The sequence below is a fragment of the Rousettus aegyptiacus genome, unplaced genomic scaffold, assembly GCF_014176215.1.
Source record: "Rousettus aegyptiacus isolate mRouAeg1 unplaced genomic scaffold, mRouAeg1.p scaffold_m13_p_8, whole genome shotgun sequence".
NCBI classification, from domain to species: Eukaryota; Metazoa; Chordata; class Mammalia; order Chiroptera; family Pteropodidae; genus Rousettus; species Rousettus aegyptiacus.
The window spans coordinates 83,782,070-83,802,527 of NW_023416311.1; the positions used below are offsets into that span (position 1 = coordinate 83,782,070).

At 33.5% G+C, this 20,458-nt stretch overlaps 1 protein-coding gene across 1 annotated transcript in view; it reads right to left on the minus strand.

Moving 5' to 3' along the window:
- Nucleotides 1–20,458, minus strand: part of ITGA1 (integrin subunit alpha 1) — a 155,508-nt gene that overhangs the window by 14,500 nt on the left and 120,550 nt on the right. The window contains exons 15-23 of the mRNA XM_016142376.2: nt 19,140–19,270; nt 17,312–17,478; nt 15,829–15,965; nt 13,772–13,882; nt 11,766–11,975; nt 10,895–10,975; nt 6,243–6,319; nt 3,780–3,869; nt 2,652–2,754 (exon numbers count right to left, since the gene is read on the minus strand). Coding sequence (XP_015997862.2) covers nt 2,652–2,754; nt 3,780–3,869; nt 6,243–6,319; nt 10,895–10,975; nt 11,766–11,975; nt 13,772–13,882; nt 15,829–15,965; nt 17,312–17,478; nt 19,140–19,270 — 1,107 coding nt within the window. The remainder of the gene's footprint in view (nt 1–2,651; nt 2,755–3,779; nt 3,870–6,242; nt 6,320–10,894; nt 10,976–11,765; nt 11,976–13,771; nt 13,883–15,828; nt 15,966–17,311; nt 17,479–19,139; nt 19,271–20,458) is intronic.

Sequence of the window (20,458 nt, forward strand, 5' to 3'; positions counted from 1 at the left end):
GCTCACTCCCAATATAGGACTGAGATTCAAGGAAAATTAGAATTAAAAAATTTTTTTTCTTTGTCAATGTATCATGCTCATCATTATTCTTTACAACATCTCGTTCTTTCGGGAGGTGCAAAGAAGGGAGAACATTTACCTGATGCGCTCAGAACAAGTGAGCATATTTTCGTTTGCCTCAACCCAGTTCACTTTAACTCCCTAAGCCCACAAATGATTTCTCATCCCGGCCTGATAACATATGCCAACACTGTACAGGGAAACCAGATTTCCATCTGCTTCTCTTTACAATCCTATCCTCAGTTAAGGTTATTATGTCACTGGCTGTTGCTAATCCAGTCTGACAGGAGTCAGGTTAACTTTCATCTCAATCCCCATTTGTTTTTATCCACTCACCTAAAATTCTCACTATCACTTTATGCCACCAATGGTGAGTCTTTCCTGATACTTAGTCAGAAATCATGTGTTCTGTAATTAACATTTACTTTATTCTTATACAATGTTCCCCATAGAAACAGTGAAAAATATTAAAAATAAACAGAAAATAAATTCTCTAGAATTCTGCTACATTGCTAAATTTTAGTGCACAAGTTATCTATCTTTATCATTTGAATATATGCATATCTCATAAAATTTATATTATAAAATACAAAACATGGTGTCTCATTTGCAAAATTTATGATGTCATGGCATTTTCCTGTAAATTTAGGGATTTGGGAATATAACTTTGATTAACCATTTAATAACCACAATATCAATATTTATTGCTAGTTATGTTCCAGATACTGCTAATTTTCTTGTTTACATTATTATTGCTTTACCCTGTTAACAGCCTTAGGAGGTAGATTTTCTTATTATTCCTGTTTCATCTATGAGGAAACAAGGTTAGAATGAGAATAAAGAACTTCCAAGATCACAGAGTTGGTAAATAGTAGAATTAGGATTTTTTTTCCATAATAGGCCCCCTGAACTATTACAATAGCTGTCTTTCTATTGAATTAACTATATCACAATTTATTTAAGCAATTTCATGTTGTTAAGCATTTAGATTTTGCCCAGGTTTTAATTTTTAAACTACTATAAATAACATTGTTAAGAACATCTCTGAACATAAATCTTTGTACCACCAATAATTTTCTGTGGTAAATTTCTAGCAGTAAAGTTACTGGGTCTCACCAAAAAAAAAGTTTATATTTAAAAAATTTTTGTTACTCTAATTTTAGATTTGACCCCACCAAAATAATCAGATATATAAAAGATTTATGTTCAGGGGTATTCTTAACAATGTTATTTATTTCAATATTATTTATAATATTTCGAGAGTACCTGTTTCAAGTCTGGACTCTAATAAGTGACAACACATGAAGATCTACAACATTCGAAGTCCCTTCCTTTTTATGTCCCTTCTTTCCTCCGTTCCTTTCCTCCCCTCCCTCTCTCCCTTCTTTCTTTACTTGCTTGTGTTTGCCGAATTCTCTAATCCAGAAAAGTGAATGGGGCTAGAAAAACCTGATAGTCTGAATTGCAAAAATCTATCTCAGTAGTAGAGTGAATGGCATTTATGCTCATTTCCAGGGTATAGGTGGTCATAGGAATTTCAGCAAAAGGCACAAATAAAAACAATGAAATACATCTTTAGAGTATATATTTATTTTACTTTGTAAGAGAACTTCCTTTTTACTTTTGGCAATTCCCAAAGGAGTTGAGACCATTTCACCTATAATAATTTTTCATTATTTCATGCTTTTGAATATATATTTAAATCCATCAGTTGAACTGGACCCTCTTTTACTTGAGTAATATTAACTTGAGTCTGTAAGTAAGCATTACCTAAAATGAAAGTCTGGCTCAATTCCATAGCTGTTTGTTACAGTGAGTAGGAAAAGTTCATTATGTATGAATCCAAAAGAACAATGTTGTGATAAAAAAATCATTACTTAAGGAGGTGGTAGTGGGAACATAAGTTATAGTGTAATACATATAAAAGGTAGTGATGATCAGGAGATACAAATTGATTTGTTAAGTAAAGGAAAATATTACCAAGACAATTTTAAATAATTGATTTCCGAAATATTCATAATTATTTTTTAAAAACCACTTTTCTTAGTCATGATGAAAAATAATGTATATAGTCTACAGGTTTATAGGTAATATCTATTTGGTTCCATAGGGGTGGTAGTGGGAACATAAGTTATAGTGTAATACATATAAAAGGTAGTGATGATCAGGAGATACAAATTGATTTGTTAAGTAAAGGAAAATATTACCAAGACAATTTTAAATAATTGATTTCCGAAATATTCATAATTATTTTTTAAAAACCACTTTTCTTAGTCATGATGAAAAATAATGTATATAGTCTACAGGTTTATAGGTAATATCTATTTGGTTCCATAGATGATTTTTTTCTAGGAAATCATTCAAATTAATTGTCTTATTATAAGGAAATTAGAGAGCTAGGTCTTTAAAACTGCTTCAAATATAATTATCAATTTAAATAAAATTATTTCAAAATAGTGAAATTATAAAGAAAAATATGCTGGAATGTAGAGCCAACTATTGAACCCACATATTTCTACTACATGTCTGCTAATACTTCAATTTATAAATTTACAAATAACTCCTTATAGTATTTAGAGGTAATTTCTTACCAAGTAGAAGATATTTATTTCATTTCCAATGTCCTCAGTAGAATTAATAACTTCAGGAACTGTCTCATTGGCCGCAATTGAAATATGGTGTTCACTTGCAGAGCTTAAAAGAATTCATTAGAAAAAGAAAACAAAACACAATAAAATTTAACTTTTATTTGGCCGCATTCTTTTTCTTTCTTCATACCAGGTTACCCCATAAAAAGTAGTAATAGATATTTCAAATCATAGGCAAATTCTTGTACTCTGATACCTAAAATTAACTTTGAGGAAGATGAGAAGGATTACACATTTTATTCAATAGTCACTGACACTTATATGGCCTTAAAATGCTGAAATATGTATAGATTTAAAAAAAAAAAATTTCATTGCTATTAAGTGAAAAGTTTCCATGAATTCACTAATATCACTTACATTTAGTGAATAATCAGCTAAAACTTGGAATTTCAGTAGTACTAAATTAGATAAATTTTAAAAAATTGTTACCTTTTCACTGTTTCAAGTTCTATATTTATAGCTAAATTTCAACATTCCATCTTTTCCATACATTGTACATATTAATTAAGCCAAAGCTTGGAGTCCTGCTTAAACAAAGGCACTTATAGTGGGAAAATTTGCCAACATAGTTGGAGTTTGGATAGATGGGAAGTTTTTAGGAGAAAGAATGATTTATGAAAACTGGAAGAAATAAACAGCTCTCATCAATGACAACTGATTTAATCTTATATGTCTGAAATGGACAGGCTAATCAGATCCCACACAATGTAAAGAAAAGCCAGGAAATATGTTGGTGACCTCTAAGAACATTGCCTTTTGCGAAGGCCTTCTGAGTCTTCAGCTTGCACTTAGGATTTCAGACTGGACCGCTAATGCAACGCTGTATTATTAGCACCTCACATTTTAGATAATTTAGTGTGCTGGTTTTCAAATTCTAGAAGGTTTATTTAACACAGATTTCTGGGCCTCACCTTGAGAGTTTCTGATTAGTAGATACGAGGTAGGGCCTAAGAATTGGTTTCTCTAGTTCATAGGTGATCCCGATGCTCTTGGGCAGGGATCTGAGACCACATTTTGAGAACCCTTCAGTTAGTAGAAAGGCATCAACATAAAAATGCAGTTCCCTCCTACCTGTAAAACTGTAGTCCAACTTCATATTTTACTGGGATAGAGATGTTTACTTCATTATCATAAAGAGTTTCGAGAGGTTCATCACTGTCACTAGAAAATGCATGGCACATAGGGACAAATCATTAAACCATTGACTAGAGATATTTTTGAGCATTTGAAAGAGAAGCTTAAGTTGGCAAATAAATAAAAGCACAAAAGAGTAGAACTCTTGGTTTTTTAATTGGGGTGGAGAGGGAGGTCAGAGATTGGTATTGTTAAAAGTTCCCAAGTTGGTTCTGAAGCACAGCTAACTTGATTTAGTCCCAAGTCACTCAAAATTCCATGAGGATAAGGTTAAGAATCCTTGGGCCAATTCTTAAATACACAGATTATTGGGCTTTTCTCCCAGGAATATAAATTGAGCTCAGGACTTTCGTATTTTTAACAGGTGATTTTTATTTATTTATCACAGGTGAGTACCTTATAAAAAGAGGGAAGTAGGATCACACAACTGAGAGCGAATCTAAAATCCGTCTTCAGTTTAACAATGGTCTTTCCATTCTCAGTACTTGATGCTCGTATTATTTGTTAAGCATTTATTTATTCCCCCAATTTTAGTTTTCATTTCAATTATATTTTATGTAAGCACACGCATATATGTGTATGCACACATATACACATACAGATATCTCAAAATTCCCTGTACCAAAAAGCATCTAAGAATAATCTATCAGAGTTCTTGGGATTGTGTTTGTGCATTGACACACTTTGGGCAAGTTATTTGCTCTCTGTGCCTTGGTTTCCTCACCTATAAAATGGAGACTTTATTTAAATAATAAGTGATGAGTGATAGACGTAAAGTGCTTAACATAGTGCCTAGGACATAGGAAATATTTAATAAATGTTAGTTTTCATTATTGTTATTACACACAAGTGACTGAAGCACTTTATCTAGCATTTTTCTCACAGAATGGCCAATGTGTACATTTTAACGGTTCTGCTTTGTTCCCAAGTGTATTAAGAGGCTTTGTCTGAGCCTTGGGGCAGTGAAGGTAGCCCCCTGCCTTAGGTTACAGATTATTTGTGTGAATCGGTTTTTGTTATGAATGTTTCCCTTCTTTCTCTCCCATTTTGCACTATAGCCAAATTAATCTTCCTAAAAAGCAGCTCTTTACCTATGACTTCATATCTCAAAAACTTTTCTGGCTCCTCATGGCCTGTTCAATTGAGAAAAAATTGTTTCATTTCTGACACTCACTCAATACTTGCCATAATATGGTAAAATGCACACTCCCTGTTTACCTTCCATAACTATGTATTCAGATATAGAGAATACATTTATGTATTCTCTATATCTGAGCTAAAACAGATTATTCAATATTCCTCTCAATAGATCTAGTGGTCTACATTTGAATCTTGCTCACATAGTATTTTTGCCTAAAACGTTCCACCTAACTCTATCTACTGGCTCCTCTGTGAATTGCTACTCATCCTTTATGGACCTTCTCAATTATAATCTCCCTTTATGAAGCTATCTTTGGTTCTCACTGCCAAGTAAGTATAATTTCGCCCTCCATTAAGCCTCTGACACAAGACTTGTATTTCTCTAATGAATTTTCCTTATTCTACCCTGAATTACAAGAATTTATAAATTTGTCTCAGCCCTCTACTGTAATATTCACCCCACAAAGGTTCATACCTTTATTCACTTATATATATTGTCTATAGTGACTGATTTACTATCTTGTCTATAGTAGATTTCAAATAAATCTTTGTTTGTTAGATTGAATCGAACATGAAATTAATCTATTTGTTAATTTGTTATCTTATTTATTCATTTACTCGACATTTATTTAGGTGATTATTAGATGCCAGGCACATGGAAGTGACTTGAGAAAAAAGCAATAAAAAAGCTATATCTCAGAGAGCTTATGTTCCATTGAATAATTATACTTAGAAGAAAATAAAGCCACTATTTTAATTTATTAGCCTTTTGCTGTTTTTAGTGTATGTATTGCATGTTATCTTTCAGAAGCTTTGATTTATTTGGACATAATTTATTAAATTATAAAAAAGATATCATAAAACTAAGTCTGCCTGATGATTCAGTTGACCTTGATGGGTAGCTAGTAAAAATTTTTAAATTGGCCTTTAAAATTTTAAATGAATTTAAATACAATTTGTCAGATATAAACGATGAGTGATTAAAATATGTTCTACAGCTCATAGAACCAATGGTTTCATCCAGATAGATGTATTATATCTATTAAATGAAAAATTCTTTATTTTGGTAATTATTCATAAGGGTGTTTTTGTGAAGCAGTGTGGTTCATTATCTTCTACTGATACCAAAAAAATCCCGACAAAAATAAAAACAAAAACCCGTAAGAAGCTTTCAGTGAATCTATAAAGCAAAATATTCAAAATATATGAAAGAAATTACATATATTCTACACAGGCACTCATGCATACATATAAACAAACCTTGTTGCACTTAAATGAATGGTCACATTCTCCATGAGATAGGATGTATTAAACTGAAATAATATTTTGAAAGTTACCTATGAAATAAAAATACACACCTTTAGTTTAGTACCAGATAAAGAAAACATTTACTTTGATTAAAGTATTCAGTTACATAAATGATATTATATAAACTCCAATTATGACATTATTTAAGAAAATTATAAAATTAAAACATCTCAAAAATAGAATAAGATATGATGTATACATACTTTTCAATGTGAACTGTAATATCCTTTGAATATTAATATTAAATTTAAATATTTTATTCAAATTATTAATATAATTTATATTAACCATATTACCATGAAGATACACCTATTTATTTTATCATATTACCATAGTCAGCAAGATCCCAATTATAAATAACATAATTATAAATGATCATAAATAAAGCCTCTTTAATACAAATCTTCGAATATCAGCAACCATCTATACGTATTCATTATAAAATAGAGGAAAACATACTTGGTTCCATTAATTTGATAGCATAAAAGAGTTTTGGACCTTTAAGGAATAACAACAAAAAATTTAAAAAAACACTTGGCTATTTAGAATAAAGTGAATTATAATAATAAAAAGGTAAGGAATTTGCCTACAACAGTCTACACAGTTAAAATAATACGTAAGAAAAACTGGCAAATGTTTTTGTTATACTGACTTACTTTTGTGAAATTATGTCTGAATGTTTGTATGAATTATACAATGCATGACTCTTCCTCATAAATACCAACAGGCAGACTAAAAATTTGATTGTTTTTTTTGAAGAAATTTGTCAATAGCAGAGTTCTAGTTTAAGAATCCTTATAATAATATTTATAAAGCTGTATTTCCCATTCTGAAAACTGTGCTAAATTTGGAATTTGGACAGTAAAATATGCAGTCCAAAATGCACAATTAATAGAAACTAACTAAAATTTTATCTTGGTAATTAAGCACTAGAGTTTGATATTTGATACTTAAAGCTCTTTTAATCAATTTAGTCTTCATTCACAAAAAAGATAACTAGAATTCATAGGTCATGAGATTTGCATGGTTATGCCATATTATGTGCAGCTTTTTGGGAATGGCGTTTTCTTCTCTTACATATATCTTGAGTTACATTTAAAAAAATTTTCTAAAAATCTGCAGCTCTGTAGTTTTCTTCTTGCTTTGAAATAGCAATCACAATTCTAGTCGAAGCTTTAATGGGTGGGTTTGAACTACGCGATACAAAGGGTCAAATTGCCAGTCTCTCAATGAACTCCTTTTTCCTACTTTCCTCAGCCCTCTGACTGGCCTGAAATATAAGTCTTAGCATTCCTAATGAATCTTCAGACCTAGGAAAGATATGAGCAGAGTATTAGGGCTGAAGAAGCTGTCTACTGCATGTTGACCTAATCCTGAAATGCTTAAATCATAAATCTAGATCTTGAAACCAAAGTATATTTTAAGTTGAAAGCCCATGTAAAAATTACTTGAAAATTCTTCAAATTATCTTCTTATCTCTCTACTGATGACATGAGACACTTCGATTTAGGCTGTTACCCTAAGCAGGAAGGAATTGCTATAGAAAGGAAGATATGGTTAATAAATGATTAAGATTGTAATTAATGTCTCTAATGGTTGGAATATAATATAAAGTATGTCATTATTTGTTGAGAAATGGAGATAATTCCATGGTCAAAGTGGTCAAAGGAAGAAGTAGATAGGAATTGACACTTCTTATTTCCATGTCAAATTAGAAGACTTATGGGTGTACTTTTTCAAATGTGATATATGTTTTATAGATATGTAGAGAAGAAATGCAATTTCACAGTATATTTTATTTGAGATAGTCAAGAAATAGACTTTATGATGAGGTTTCAAAAGTAAATTGGTCTATCTAGCTAGTTCCATAAATTAAAATGCACATAGAAGAAATTTATTGAATTCGATGATAATTACTGTGATTCATAGTTTCCGGGAAAACTAGTAACTAAGCCACGTGTATTAGGGGAAAGGTCTTTTTGAATTCTCATTTGCAAATAGAAGAGCTAAAAGATTTCATTATAGATTTCTGATGGCCATTTCCAGATATCCAACCCAGTTACCATCATTTTATGATGTATATTAAAGATGGCAGAGATCTATTTTGAAGTCTTATAAAACATTATAACATGAGAAAGAATAACTAGTGGAAGTAGTATTTCTCTTTTTTTGTTTAAGTCTAAATCAAGTAAGTAAAGTATTTTCTTATCTGAATCATTTTGATTACTTAAATATTTCCTTCAACTCAATAGTAAATAGAGGAGCAAATATTTATACCATAAAGCAACCTTCAATGAAATATATGCTAATATCTTGTTCTTCATTGAGTGAGATAACTATTCTCTGCTTTTTATGGAAATAAATTCTGTCTTTACCAAGAGATTAAAGTGTTCTCCTCATTTCTATTTAACTACTACAGGAGGTTCTAGCCCAGGCAATTAGGTAAGAAATAGAAATAAAAGGCATTGGATTGGAAAGGATGCTTTTATTTGCAAATGACATAATCTTATATCTAGAATATCCTAAGGAATCAAAACATCAAAAAGAATAAGATGCTTAGAAATAAATTTAATAAAGGAAATGTAAAACTTGTATTTTGAAAACTACAAAACACTTTTGAAAGTTATTTGAAGAACATCTAAATAAATGGAAAGACATTCAATTGTGATAGATCCCAAGGCTTAATATTTTTAAGATGGTAATATTCCCCAAATTGATGTACAGTTTCAGTGTAGTCCTTATCAAACTCCAAGCTGGTAATTTTTTTTTTTTTTTTTTTTTACAGAAAGTTACAAGCTTACCCTAAAAGGCAAGTGGAAATGCGAGGAACCTGGAATAACCAAACAATGTTGGAAAAGAAAACATAGTTGGAAGCCTTAAACATTTCCTGATTTCAAAACTTATAACAAAGCTAAAGTAATCCAAATAGTTGATACTGGCATAAAGATAGACAGATAGATCAATGGAATACAATTAAGAGTCAAGAAATAATCCTATGTATTATTTATGGTCAACTGCTTTTCAGTAAGAGTGTCAAGACAATTCAATGGGGGAATGAATAATCTTTTCAGCAAATGGTGTGGGATAACCAAATATTCACATGCAAAGAATATAGTCTTTCCTTACATTATACACAAAAGTTCATCAAAAAGGATCAGACCTAAATGTAATAGCAAAACCATAAAACTCTTGGAAGAAAATATCGGAGTAAATCTTTATAAATTTCAGTTAGGAAAAGCCTTCCTGGATACGATACCAAAAGTATAAATAAAAACAGAAATTGGACTTCATCAAAGCAAAATTTTTATGCTTCAAAGGACACCATCAATAAAATGAAAAGGCAGTTTACATAATGGGAGAAAGTGATAAGGGGTCTGAATGCAGAATATGTGAAGAGATCTTACAATTTAATGATAAAAAAAAGACATCCCAATTAAAAAATAAGTCTGAACAGACATATCTCCAAAGAAGATATATGCATGGCCAACAAGCACATGAAAAAAAAAACTTCAACCATTGTTAGCCATTAGGGAAATGAAAATCTAAATCAGAATGCAATACTAATTCACACTTACTAGGATGGCTATCATCAAAAAGATAGTAACAATGTGAGGAAACTGGAATCCTCATACATTGCTGGTAGGGATGTAAAATGGCGGGGAGGCCACTTTGGAAAAGTTGCAGTTCCCCCATATGTTACACAAAGTTACCATATAAGCCAGCAATTTCATCCCTAGGCTAATAATATCCAAGAGAATTGACAACATGTGTCCACACCAAAACCTATACACAACTATTCATAGCAGTATTATTCACAGTAGCTGAAAAGTAGAAACAACCTCAATGAGTAAATAAAATAAGTAAATAAAAGGTGATATATCCACACAATGAACTATTACTTGGAAATAAAAAGGAATGAACTATGAATACATGACTGAACCTTGAAAACATGCTAAGTGAAAGAAGCCAGTCACAAAGACCACATATTGTATAATTTCATATATAAAATGTCAGAATAGGCAAATCCACAGAAAGTAGATCAGTGGTTGCCTGGGGTTTGGGAAGGACTGTTGAAGATAAAAGAGTAGTAACTGGTAATGTGTACAGGCTTTCTTTTTGGGCTGTGAAAACGTTCTAAGGTTGACTGCTGATGGTTGTATAATTCACAATTTGATGAATATACTAAAATCCATTAAATTTTATAGTTTAAACGAATGAATTGTGTGGTATATGAGTTGCATCTCAATGAAGCTTTTATTAAAAAGAGCAAGAGAAATGATGGAAGAGTTTCTATACAAAATTCTAAACCAATCCGAAAAGTTTTTTCCTACAGGTTAGAAAAGTCTAGCACATAGGAGACTCCATTATGAGAATTTCCCAGCTCTGTTTTATCAGAGAAGTTACCCACCATAAATTTATAATTTTGTCTTGGTGTCTGAGTCTGACTCATGCAACAACTGCCTTTTGGTTCCAAGAGCTCAAAATTTAAACTTAACCTTCTTCATTTACATCACCCGAAACTACCATGAAGATTTATATATTTGGCTTTGAGCATATTATTTTTCATATCCAATTGCCACATGTATTTTGTATAATCTGCTTACCATTTCTCCTCTTTTCAGGAAAGGATATCCAACTTTACATGTGATATTATGATTGGATTCACAACTGTCTTTTTGGATAGCCTAGGAAGAGAAAATAAACAGAACTAAGGCAGACACACAGGTGAAATCCTTGAGTTTGGTTTTCTAGAATTTTCCCAGCTGTGCCTTGGACTCTGCACTGCTTTTTTCTCTCAATTTAATTGGGAGAGGCACAGCATTCTGGGATCACCTGCCACACAGCCCAAGGAAATCTTAAAACATTACTTAAGTTAAGGACGTCTGAAGGACAAAACACATCACATCATCCTGTCTAGATCTTCTACTGTGAAATGGATGTACTAATAGCACCTACCTCGCTGGGCGATTAGGTGGCTGGATAAAAGAATTCACATATCATCATTTAACACAACTCTCTGGCCAATGTAAAGATTTTACATAGAAAGTGGAAAATGGTATCTTGATTTTTCTGTATGTAAATTTTTTTAGTTCAGTACCTGCATTACTCCCTTTCTGCACTTCTCTTAAACTGTTTTGACTTTGTTATATTTATTGTTTCCTTGACTCAGTCTCAATTTCATCAGTTTAAGGACTCTGTGGAACGTGATTGTGATATATCAGAGACTATTTTCTCATACTGAATCCAAAAAGAGACACAATCTCTAAAGAATTATATCAAAACGAAAACTTTAAAGAAAATCTTGGTATTTTCACTATTAGAGATTACTAATTTTGTACAAAATGCTTTCTGTTCTTTTAAAATCAATATAGAAAAACAATTAGCTCAGCAATATGAAAAGTAGCTTCAATAAATGATTATTAAAAGAATACATAAAATAAAATAAAATAAATAAATAAATAAATAAAAGTTTACCTCAATTCCTGAAAAAATTAGATTTGGAGAATAATGCACTATGGTTCTGGTGTTATAGGCACTGTCCTTTTTATTTTTGACTGTGATGCTAACGTTGAACTTATCATTGTGGGACCTGACGATAAGCAGGCCTTTTTCTGTAGTGGATACATCCAGGGTGAGGTCTGAGATGCATTTTTCCTTGTTTCCACAATCTTTGGCAAAGGGAATCTGAAATGGTCACAGAAAAGCATTTTTAAAAATTTAATCATTATTGAAAATTACCTATTTAATTTGTGCAAAATAAATGACATATTGAGAAATAAGTTAGGCAACTCGCAAAGAATAGATTCATAAGATATTTTATATTTGTTCCTATAATTTATAGGGGGAAAGAATCAACTTTTACTTTTAGGTATAAATTCTTCCAGTCCTTTGAAGAATGCAGTTTTCACAGATGTTTTTCAATGACTTTAATGTGGTCAAGTAGAACAGTTTCAAAAAGTTAAGTCAAGTTTTTTAAGATCTAAGTCCATGAGAACACTTTAACTCAACTCCAATTATGAGATTTTTTATTAAAAAGAATCAAATACTTAGGAATATAATAGAGTTCAGCCAGGAGGGTGGAAAATGGTCAAGCCATATAACCGGGAATTTTCCTCCACTCTTCTTCATCCAACCCCTCCTCTTTAAACAATCCATCCTCAAGAACTGTCCATTCTACCCCTCTTCTAAATAACTCCCAAGTCCTTCCTCGCCTCTGCATTTCCACCACTGCCTCTGGTCTCCCCTGAATTACTTTAATTCCTCCTCTAATTAAAGTAACAGCTTCCTAACTGGTCTCCTGTAATCACTCTTATTTCTCTCCAATCGTCCTCCACATTGCTGCTGGAGTAATCCTTAGAAAAACACAAATCCAGAGTTGTCACTGGACCAGTTAATGCCATCAATAGCATTCTATTTCTCTTCAAAAAAAGTTTAACGTCAGTGCAGTGGCCCGAAGCCCTGGGTGACCTGGCTCCTGCCGATGCCTCCTGCCTCATCCCATGTCACGTTCTCCCCTAGCTCTTCATATTCAGCCATGTTAGCGAGGCTAGTTTAGTTCCTGTTATGCTTAGAAACTTTACACACATCCCTCTGCTTGGAACCCTGCTCTCTCCACCCCTTTAAAGAGGATGAAAATCATCCTCTCAACAGGTCTCGACATAAATGTCACAACTTCCAAGAGGTGCTCCTTGACACTTCAGACTAAGCGGAAGTTCGAGCTCTGAGCTCACACTCTTATTACTATATAATGCCTGTTCCCTGTAAGCTCTGATGCCTGGTATGTATAAAACACTTGATAAATATACTGGAAAGGAAGGAAGGGAGAAGGGAATATAGATGAATGAGGAAAACTGATTCCCCATCCCCAGTGTTTTCTCCACACTCCCTCACTCTTTCTCAGGACTCTGAATTTGTAAGCAGGAACTGGGTGAACACAGGTCAGTCCCTTCCTTTCTGTTCCGCTCTCGGGGCCGTGGTGTGCCCGTGGGAAACATACATGCTGCTCTACCCCTCCGTTCTGCAAGTTTTATGAGGTGGGCCCCCACGAAGAAACCCTGAGATTGCTGAGCACTGCTGATGGCCTATTTGGTTATTTGTGTCCCAGATCTGGTTCAGCATGAATACACCCATTCTATCTAAACCATGCCCTGAGACCTAGTGTTCATTAGTGATAAAAGGGAGTCCCAACTAGCTGACCTATGTCTTTCTTTAAATTGGTCCTGAATTCAAGAGAGATCAAAATAGATGTCATTTATAAGTTTTCTTAAACTCCAACAATAGGAAGTTAGAAGTGTTAGGAAAAGTCTAAAAGCATCTACTTATTTTTGAAAATATAATTTAATAATTATAATTAAGGAAATATAATTTTTAAATATAACTAAAATATATTTAGGGTCATGTGTGTTTGTGCCTATTTATATATTTCAGGTTTTCTCTAATATAGTCAAATAGGTGTTCTAAATTAAATAGATATGACTTACATGTTCATGTACTGAATTCGGTAGAGAATCATCAAGAACAGGCCCATTTTCTGGATTGCTAAGATTAAAATCCAAAGTTATTCTTACAGAGTCCCGGAAGTCATGCTTGTCCTAGAGGTCAAAACATAAAATATATCATTGGTATCCTATTTATTGGATGTTCTGATCTTATTATGGCTTCCTTCTTCCCCTTGTGGGTCAGCCTTACTGAAACAGTCTTGTGCACCTGATATGATGATATGTGACCTCATCAGGATTTTGCTTTGCTGGAGAAGGACTGCCCTTTTGCCTTGACAAGGGACATAGCTGGAATGCAGAGGTTTCACAGTATGACTCACCTTCAGCTTCTCAAAGGAGCCTGCTGGAGTGACGGACTATGTAGCACCTTGCCATGTCAGCGTATTCTGCTCCAAGCTGCTGGCCTAACAATATCGTTTCTCTTGAGACCTCAAGTTAAACTCACCGTGTAATACTTCTAGAAAAGTCTCCCAAACTTAAAAGAGCAAACTTCTTCTCAATTGAGTTGCATTTCATTCATATAGTATGTACCAAGAATTGTAAAAATTTTATAATGTTAAATGATATTTAAATAATGTTAATACAATTAATATTGATTATGCTGTTATGAGTAACAGCCACCATTTATGGCATGTCTAGAATTATGAGCTTTTACACATATCGTTGAGAATTATTTCTACAATCCTCCAAGATGAATAACTATTATGGTCTTTACAGATGAAAAACTGAGCCTCTACGAGACTGAACGACTTTGCCAAAATCACTCGGAATGTGGGGAAGCTGGGATACAAATTCCATCCTGGCTGACTCCACAACAAATGTTGAAGTATCCATTAAAATCAAAAAGAATTCTGGAAATTTGTAAACTAGTTCATTCTTTTTAATACCAGTGTCTGGACTAAGCTAGATACTAAATATTTGACAAATATACACTATGGTGATTTTTGGAAGGTTAGAGTCAGTGCCATATCTGGTTTCATGTCCTTTCAAATTTGATTTACGTTCTAACTCCTAAATGTTCAGTCGGATGAACTAAATAGGAGTGACAACTCCAGGTTTTTTTTTTTTTTCCCCATCATAGATTGATCTTAGTGTTGACAGAATAAGTTAATTTTAATATAAGTCATGGAGAATGTTGACTTGAAAATCACTGAGGAAAAATAAATCTAGCACACTACCATACATTTTCAGTCACTTTCATGACCCTGACTACAATAAAAAAAAAAAAAATAGAATATGAATACATCAAGAATACAAAAATAAGTCAGAGCTGGAGGTGGAGGTTGGGGGGGGCAGTGTCGGGGATTATCCTGTTTCTTTAAAATTCCAAGATTAAGTTCTAGTCTCTAAAATTTCAGTCTTGCTGACTAAAACCAGTGTTTTCTCATACTATTCATTTCTTTTTTAAGAAAGTGTTTAAGAAACTCTCACCCTAACTTGAGACTGCCCCCTGCATGCCCAGTGACTCAATAAAATACACTTAAAATGGTTCAAACTGGCTTACTAGACATTTCTAGAGATAAATAATTTGCTTTCCAAGGCTCCCTCAACCACTAAAAGAGAAAGTTAGGTAGCACAAAGCCTACAAAAGACAGAAAATACCAGATATTTCCCCCTTCAATTTGAAGTCCAAGAATGAAATACATAGCTCAGGACAAGAAGAGACTTCAGAAAGCCTGTGGCCTAGCGGTTCCCTCTCAGTGCATTTAATCACTTATCCACATTTGACAGACAAGGCAGATAGAAGTTAAATGCTGTTAAGTTGAAAGAGACAGGTCTTTTATTGACTAGTGTACTGTGCATTTTACTATTCTATAATATATGGATGTCTGATAACACGCACAGAGAAAATGAAAGTTTTATAAAATGTATTTGAAAATTAAAAGATCAGACCTGTGATTTTCTGATAAAAGTGAACAAAGTTTACTTCATAATGTGCACTTTGAAGTAAAACAATTAGATTCGATTGACTTGAAATGAGACATCTATACTTTATTCTTAATTTGGAATAAGGTAGCTATGATATATGATTTACTTGCCAACATGTAGAAGAAATGCTTAGTGCATTCTGATTCTCGAACTGTGATGTTTCTTTGAATCTTTCTCTCTTGAGTTCCAGAGAAAAAACTTCGTGATATTTGTCTTAGTGAATCTAGTGTGACACGGTACTGCATATCTATAAAAATAAAAAAAGAATAATTGAAGAAATATTTTTGGGGGGTGGTTTTCATATAATCCAGGTCTTTAAATTAGCATTATAGAAGAATCTCTTGAGTAATCAGTCAATTAAAAAAAGTTTCTATTAGTCAGCATATCTACACTATTGTACTACAGTAGTATTTGTAGTCCTAAAAATAACCTTGAGGAACTCTACAGAACTGCTTTCTGAGTTCACTATGTTTTTAATGCTTAATTATACTTATTCTGTAATATATATGTATGTATGCGTGCACACACACACACATACCTACAGATCGCCTAATTTCCTCACCACGGCTGTGTTTACTGGATTTTTACCTAAAATACTTTTTAGTCTAAAAGTGTTGGAGCCTTGCTTAAAATATTAATTATGCTATATTTTGATAAAGACCAAAATATACATTAATGAAATTTTACCTGTTTTATAAAAAAATGCCATTTTAGACTGTTAAAACTAAATAAGATTGATATAATGTTACTATGAAAATATAAATCATTTTTACATTCCCTGCCTCGTTTCTAGTCAGAGGAATATTGCAGGAATACACACATAGAGCAAACTAAGAAAAATCCATTTTTTTCTCATGTCAAATTATTTGTTTATTTTTAAGAAAAATCGATTCTAAAGATTAATGTCTTTTCTCATTCTACTTTTATTTGGTTTGCAGAGTAAATTCCTCTTCTGCATCCAATGGCCTTCACAGTTTTGACTCCAACATATTTCAATATCATGAAACAAGCCTCAGAAAGTGTAGAGTGTGGGGAGGAGGGGGGATACCCGGGCTGCTGTGACATGCCTGTGATGTCTGACTCTCAGAAACGAGGGTCACCTTCTGAGCAAAGCAAAGGGATCCTGGGACAGTGAGAGCGACTCAACATTCACATTCTTTGCAATTCCAGTCCTACCAAAGAGAGGGCAGAAGAAGGAAGGGAAGGTTCTTTGTGAAAACCCATAGGAAGGACAACTGGGCTCATTTGGAGCCTGATTTCAAAACACTATCTCTGAATTGGTCTCAATCCCTCTCTTCCTCCTTCTCATTTATTTTTTAAGTACCCAATTGTTTATAGCTAAGTGGAGAGTTGGAGGGGAAGTCTGGAATGTTGAAACCATCACATTTAGTTTCTGCTCCAGGATTTTCTGGGTTCCATGACCTATTCCTTCGGCAGTACAATATTTTTCAAGGTTCAATATGTTCGCGGGACAAATGTAATGTGCAGATCCCTATCATTGGGGAAAATACAACATCTCCCTGAATTTTATCATGCTGGAGCGACTATATTGTCCTTCTGCACAAAAGCACTTGCTCTATGTATTACCCTTACCGGCTTCATAAACCGTGTCTTCTTTGGATTTTAATTTCACATCAAAACACACTGTAGCATTGATGCAAACTGTTTCCTTTCCCTCCATGCGGCAGTTTTTCTTTTGAATATTTACTTTATTAGGTTCAAAATTCATGGTCACTTTAACTACAGCCACGTCTCGGGACCTACAAACACATAAACAGCGGTATTACTCACACATTTTTGCATTTAATGAATGCCACCGTTTTGGGGGTTCGAAGTGAGCCCATTGAAGGGGATGATTCTTTGTGTATATTATGGGATCTCAGGACTCCTTTTTTCTGGTGAATCTTTGAGACAGAAGAGATTGTGTTGATGTTGCTTTGAAACCATTTTAGGTTTTTGTTTCTAAAGGGCGGCAGAATATGCCACCCCAAAATATGACTGTAGGAGTTCAGGACATGCCACCCCAAAATATGCCACTTTGCTATACTGATTATCTTGAGCTGTAGGCACTTGAAAAACAGTAAATGCAGAAACAGGCTTTCTCTGAACACCTTTATCTGCCTAAAGACACATCCTCCACAAAAAACCCTCAATTGTCGTAAATCCCCTCCCTGGGAGTTTCATCGACTATGGAAAATTGACAGGAGAGGGGACTAGAAGCTCACAACACTTCCAGACAGTCCTTGTCACAAACTATCATGCCTCCTATCTATTCTTCTAAGGGCCATTCATCTTTCCTAAAAATCTTTACTCTCCCTAAGAGGCCTCTACGCCTCCTCCCTTTTCCCTAGTAAGATGGTATTTAAGCCTGAATTCTAAGCCACCGCGGGGAGTTACTCATTTCTCCCTGGGTATCTCCCATGTATCCATGAGGCATATATATTAATTAATTCAGGATGAACCGTTCAAACAAAAACTAAATGTATGTGCTCGTTATTCCTGATGTGGGCGGCTTCTGGTTTGGAGTCCTTGTTTCAATGAGCCCTCCCCAAAGTCACCGCCACTGGCTGGCTGGCCGGTATTCTCCTTTCCTAGGCCTTGCCTTTCAGTCTCCTTTTCTCTCTACTGTATAGTACACTGTATACATAGTTAGATATAGTCAAAACATTTTTACAACAATGTGTACTATCTGTGTATGATTTAGTGTATAATTTTTATTCGAGCATTAGTTCTGAAGCGTTATCCAAATTATGACGGAGTCATCTATTTTCAGGTCTCTATCTTCATTGCAATCCTTCACAATTTTCTTTACTACTCTTCCAGGTAGATTGTTGGGGAAATGACCATTGAGATTTCTTTCCACCTAAATTATATTAAATCAATAATTTCGTGGAATCGACATATAGATTTTCCATCCATGTATATCATAAATATATTTTATATTTATTAAATCCTTCCTTTATATTTCTTAATGTTTGTAACATTTTTCAAAATTATCACAAAACATTTTCATTAATGTCATTCTTGACATTTTTACCATATTTTGAAAATTTTTAACTAGTTAAAGCCAGTTATTAATGTTATTAATTAATAAATTATTTTATTAATAAATAAATAAGCACAATTGAATTAATGTATGTATCTGACTATTGAGTAGGATTTTGCAATTAATTGAAACTAATTTGGGGATGTAGGCATTTTAAAGGCTGAGCAAATTAAGAGTTGATTCTACTTGTTCCATTACTATAATTTATTTTTTAAGACTTATAGACTTCTTCAGCTTACCAAGCTGCATAATTTTTATGTGAATAATAAAGCACAAAAGGAAATAAATATTTGGTATGATATGAGCCTCGATAATACTCTGAGCTCTAGAACTATTTGTGAAATTAGATTAATTGGATGTCATTAAAATACATACCAGAAGAGGGCAGCACCACCAAGGCCCCCGATAGTCACATCAGTCAGCCCGTCACCGTTTAAATCCATTTCTCCGTGAATAGACTGGCCAAAAAATTTCAGCGTCTCGCCATCTCCACCTGATGGAATACGCTGTGAAAATTCCAGCCGACAGTTTTTAGGTCAGAAGAGTCTCTTCTAAAACAGTTTCCAATAAAGCTGAGAACTTGGATTGGTTAACAAAAATTAAAATTAAAAAACTTTTGGAAAGCTGCCCAAGAGTCCCCTCATGTGGAGACAAGAGAAATTACTCAGATGTTCTCAAAGGATATCTTTTTATAGTGCAGACAAAATCATTTCAGGGTTACTGACACCAGAGAGGGGGAAAAAATTACATAACGTCATCTCGTCTAATCCTCAAGGAAAATATTGTGAGTAATTGGCCCTGATTTCTAATTCCTGTTCAATCCCATTATGTAGAGATACTTGAAGGCATTAGAAACCTTGAAAACACATCATACAAGAAAGTGGGGGAGTCAGTTTGGTTCACTGAACCTGGGGCTGGGTATAAATAACATATTCCTTCAAATACATTTTTCAGTATTTGATCTTCTTTACTGTCTGCCAAAAACTGTCCTGCAAGTCAAGGTCACAATAGACTCACTTCCACTTACATGTATTTTGGGAGGGCACACATGCATACAGAGTGATCTATGCACATCCCCATACATGTTTGACATCTTCACTTCCTGGCTTAGCTTTGGTTCAAGCTGATAATAATTTAATAGAACTTGATGGCAAGGAGGCAAGACAGGCAGACACTTCCTGCACTTGGGGTCTTCTTATCCTCCTATTTTCTGCTTAAAGGTTGTAAATTAAGAAACCAAATAAGGCAAAAAAAATAAATAAAAAGGCGGGGGGACATTTTTCATGCTTAAATGTTTTTGGCTCACTGGGAAGTATTTCCTTATTTTTTCTGAAAAGAAATTAGGAGATGTCTACCTCATTGGTTCTAAAGGAGTTGATTCAATGTTATTCTCTATCATTTCATATATGAGTAGCACCTCTGATTACCATGGAAATGAGTGAGCACATCTTCACCAATCCCTGGGAAAGCATTAAAAAAACTCAACTCTAATAATCTCTCTTGTTTTTGTTTAAAGCTGTGTCTTGATTTACCACCATTTTACAAAATAAATGTTTATGACAACTCTATTCTGTTTATTAATGATTTAAAAATCCTTCTTTTTTTACTGCAAATGATACTTCATTAAGTTTGCAGGATAATACTGAAGGAATACTAAGTAGAACCCAAGAAAAAAATTCTGTCAAGTAGTTCCT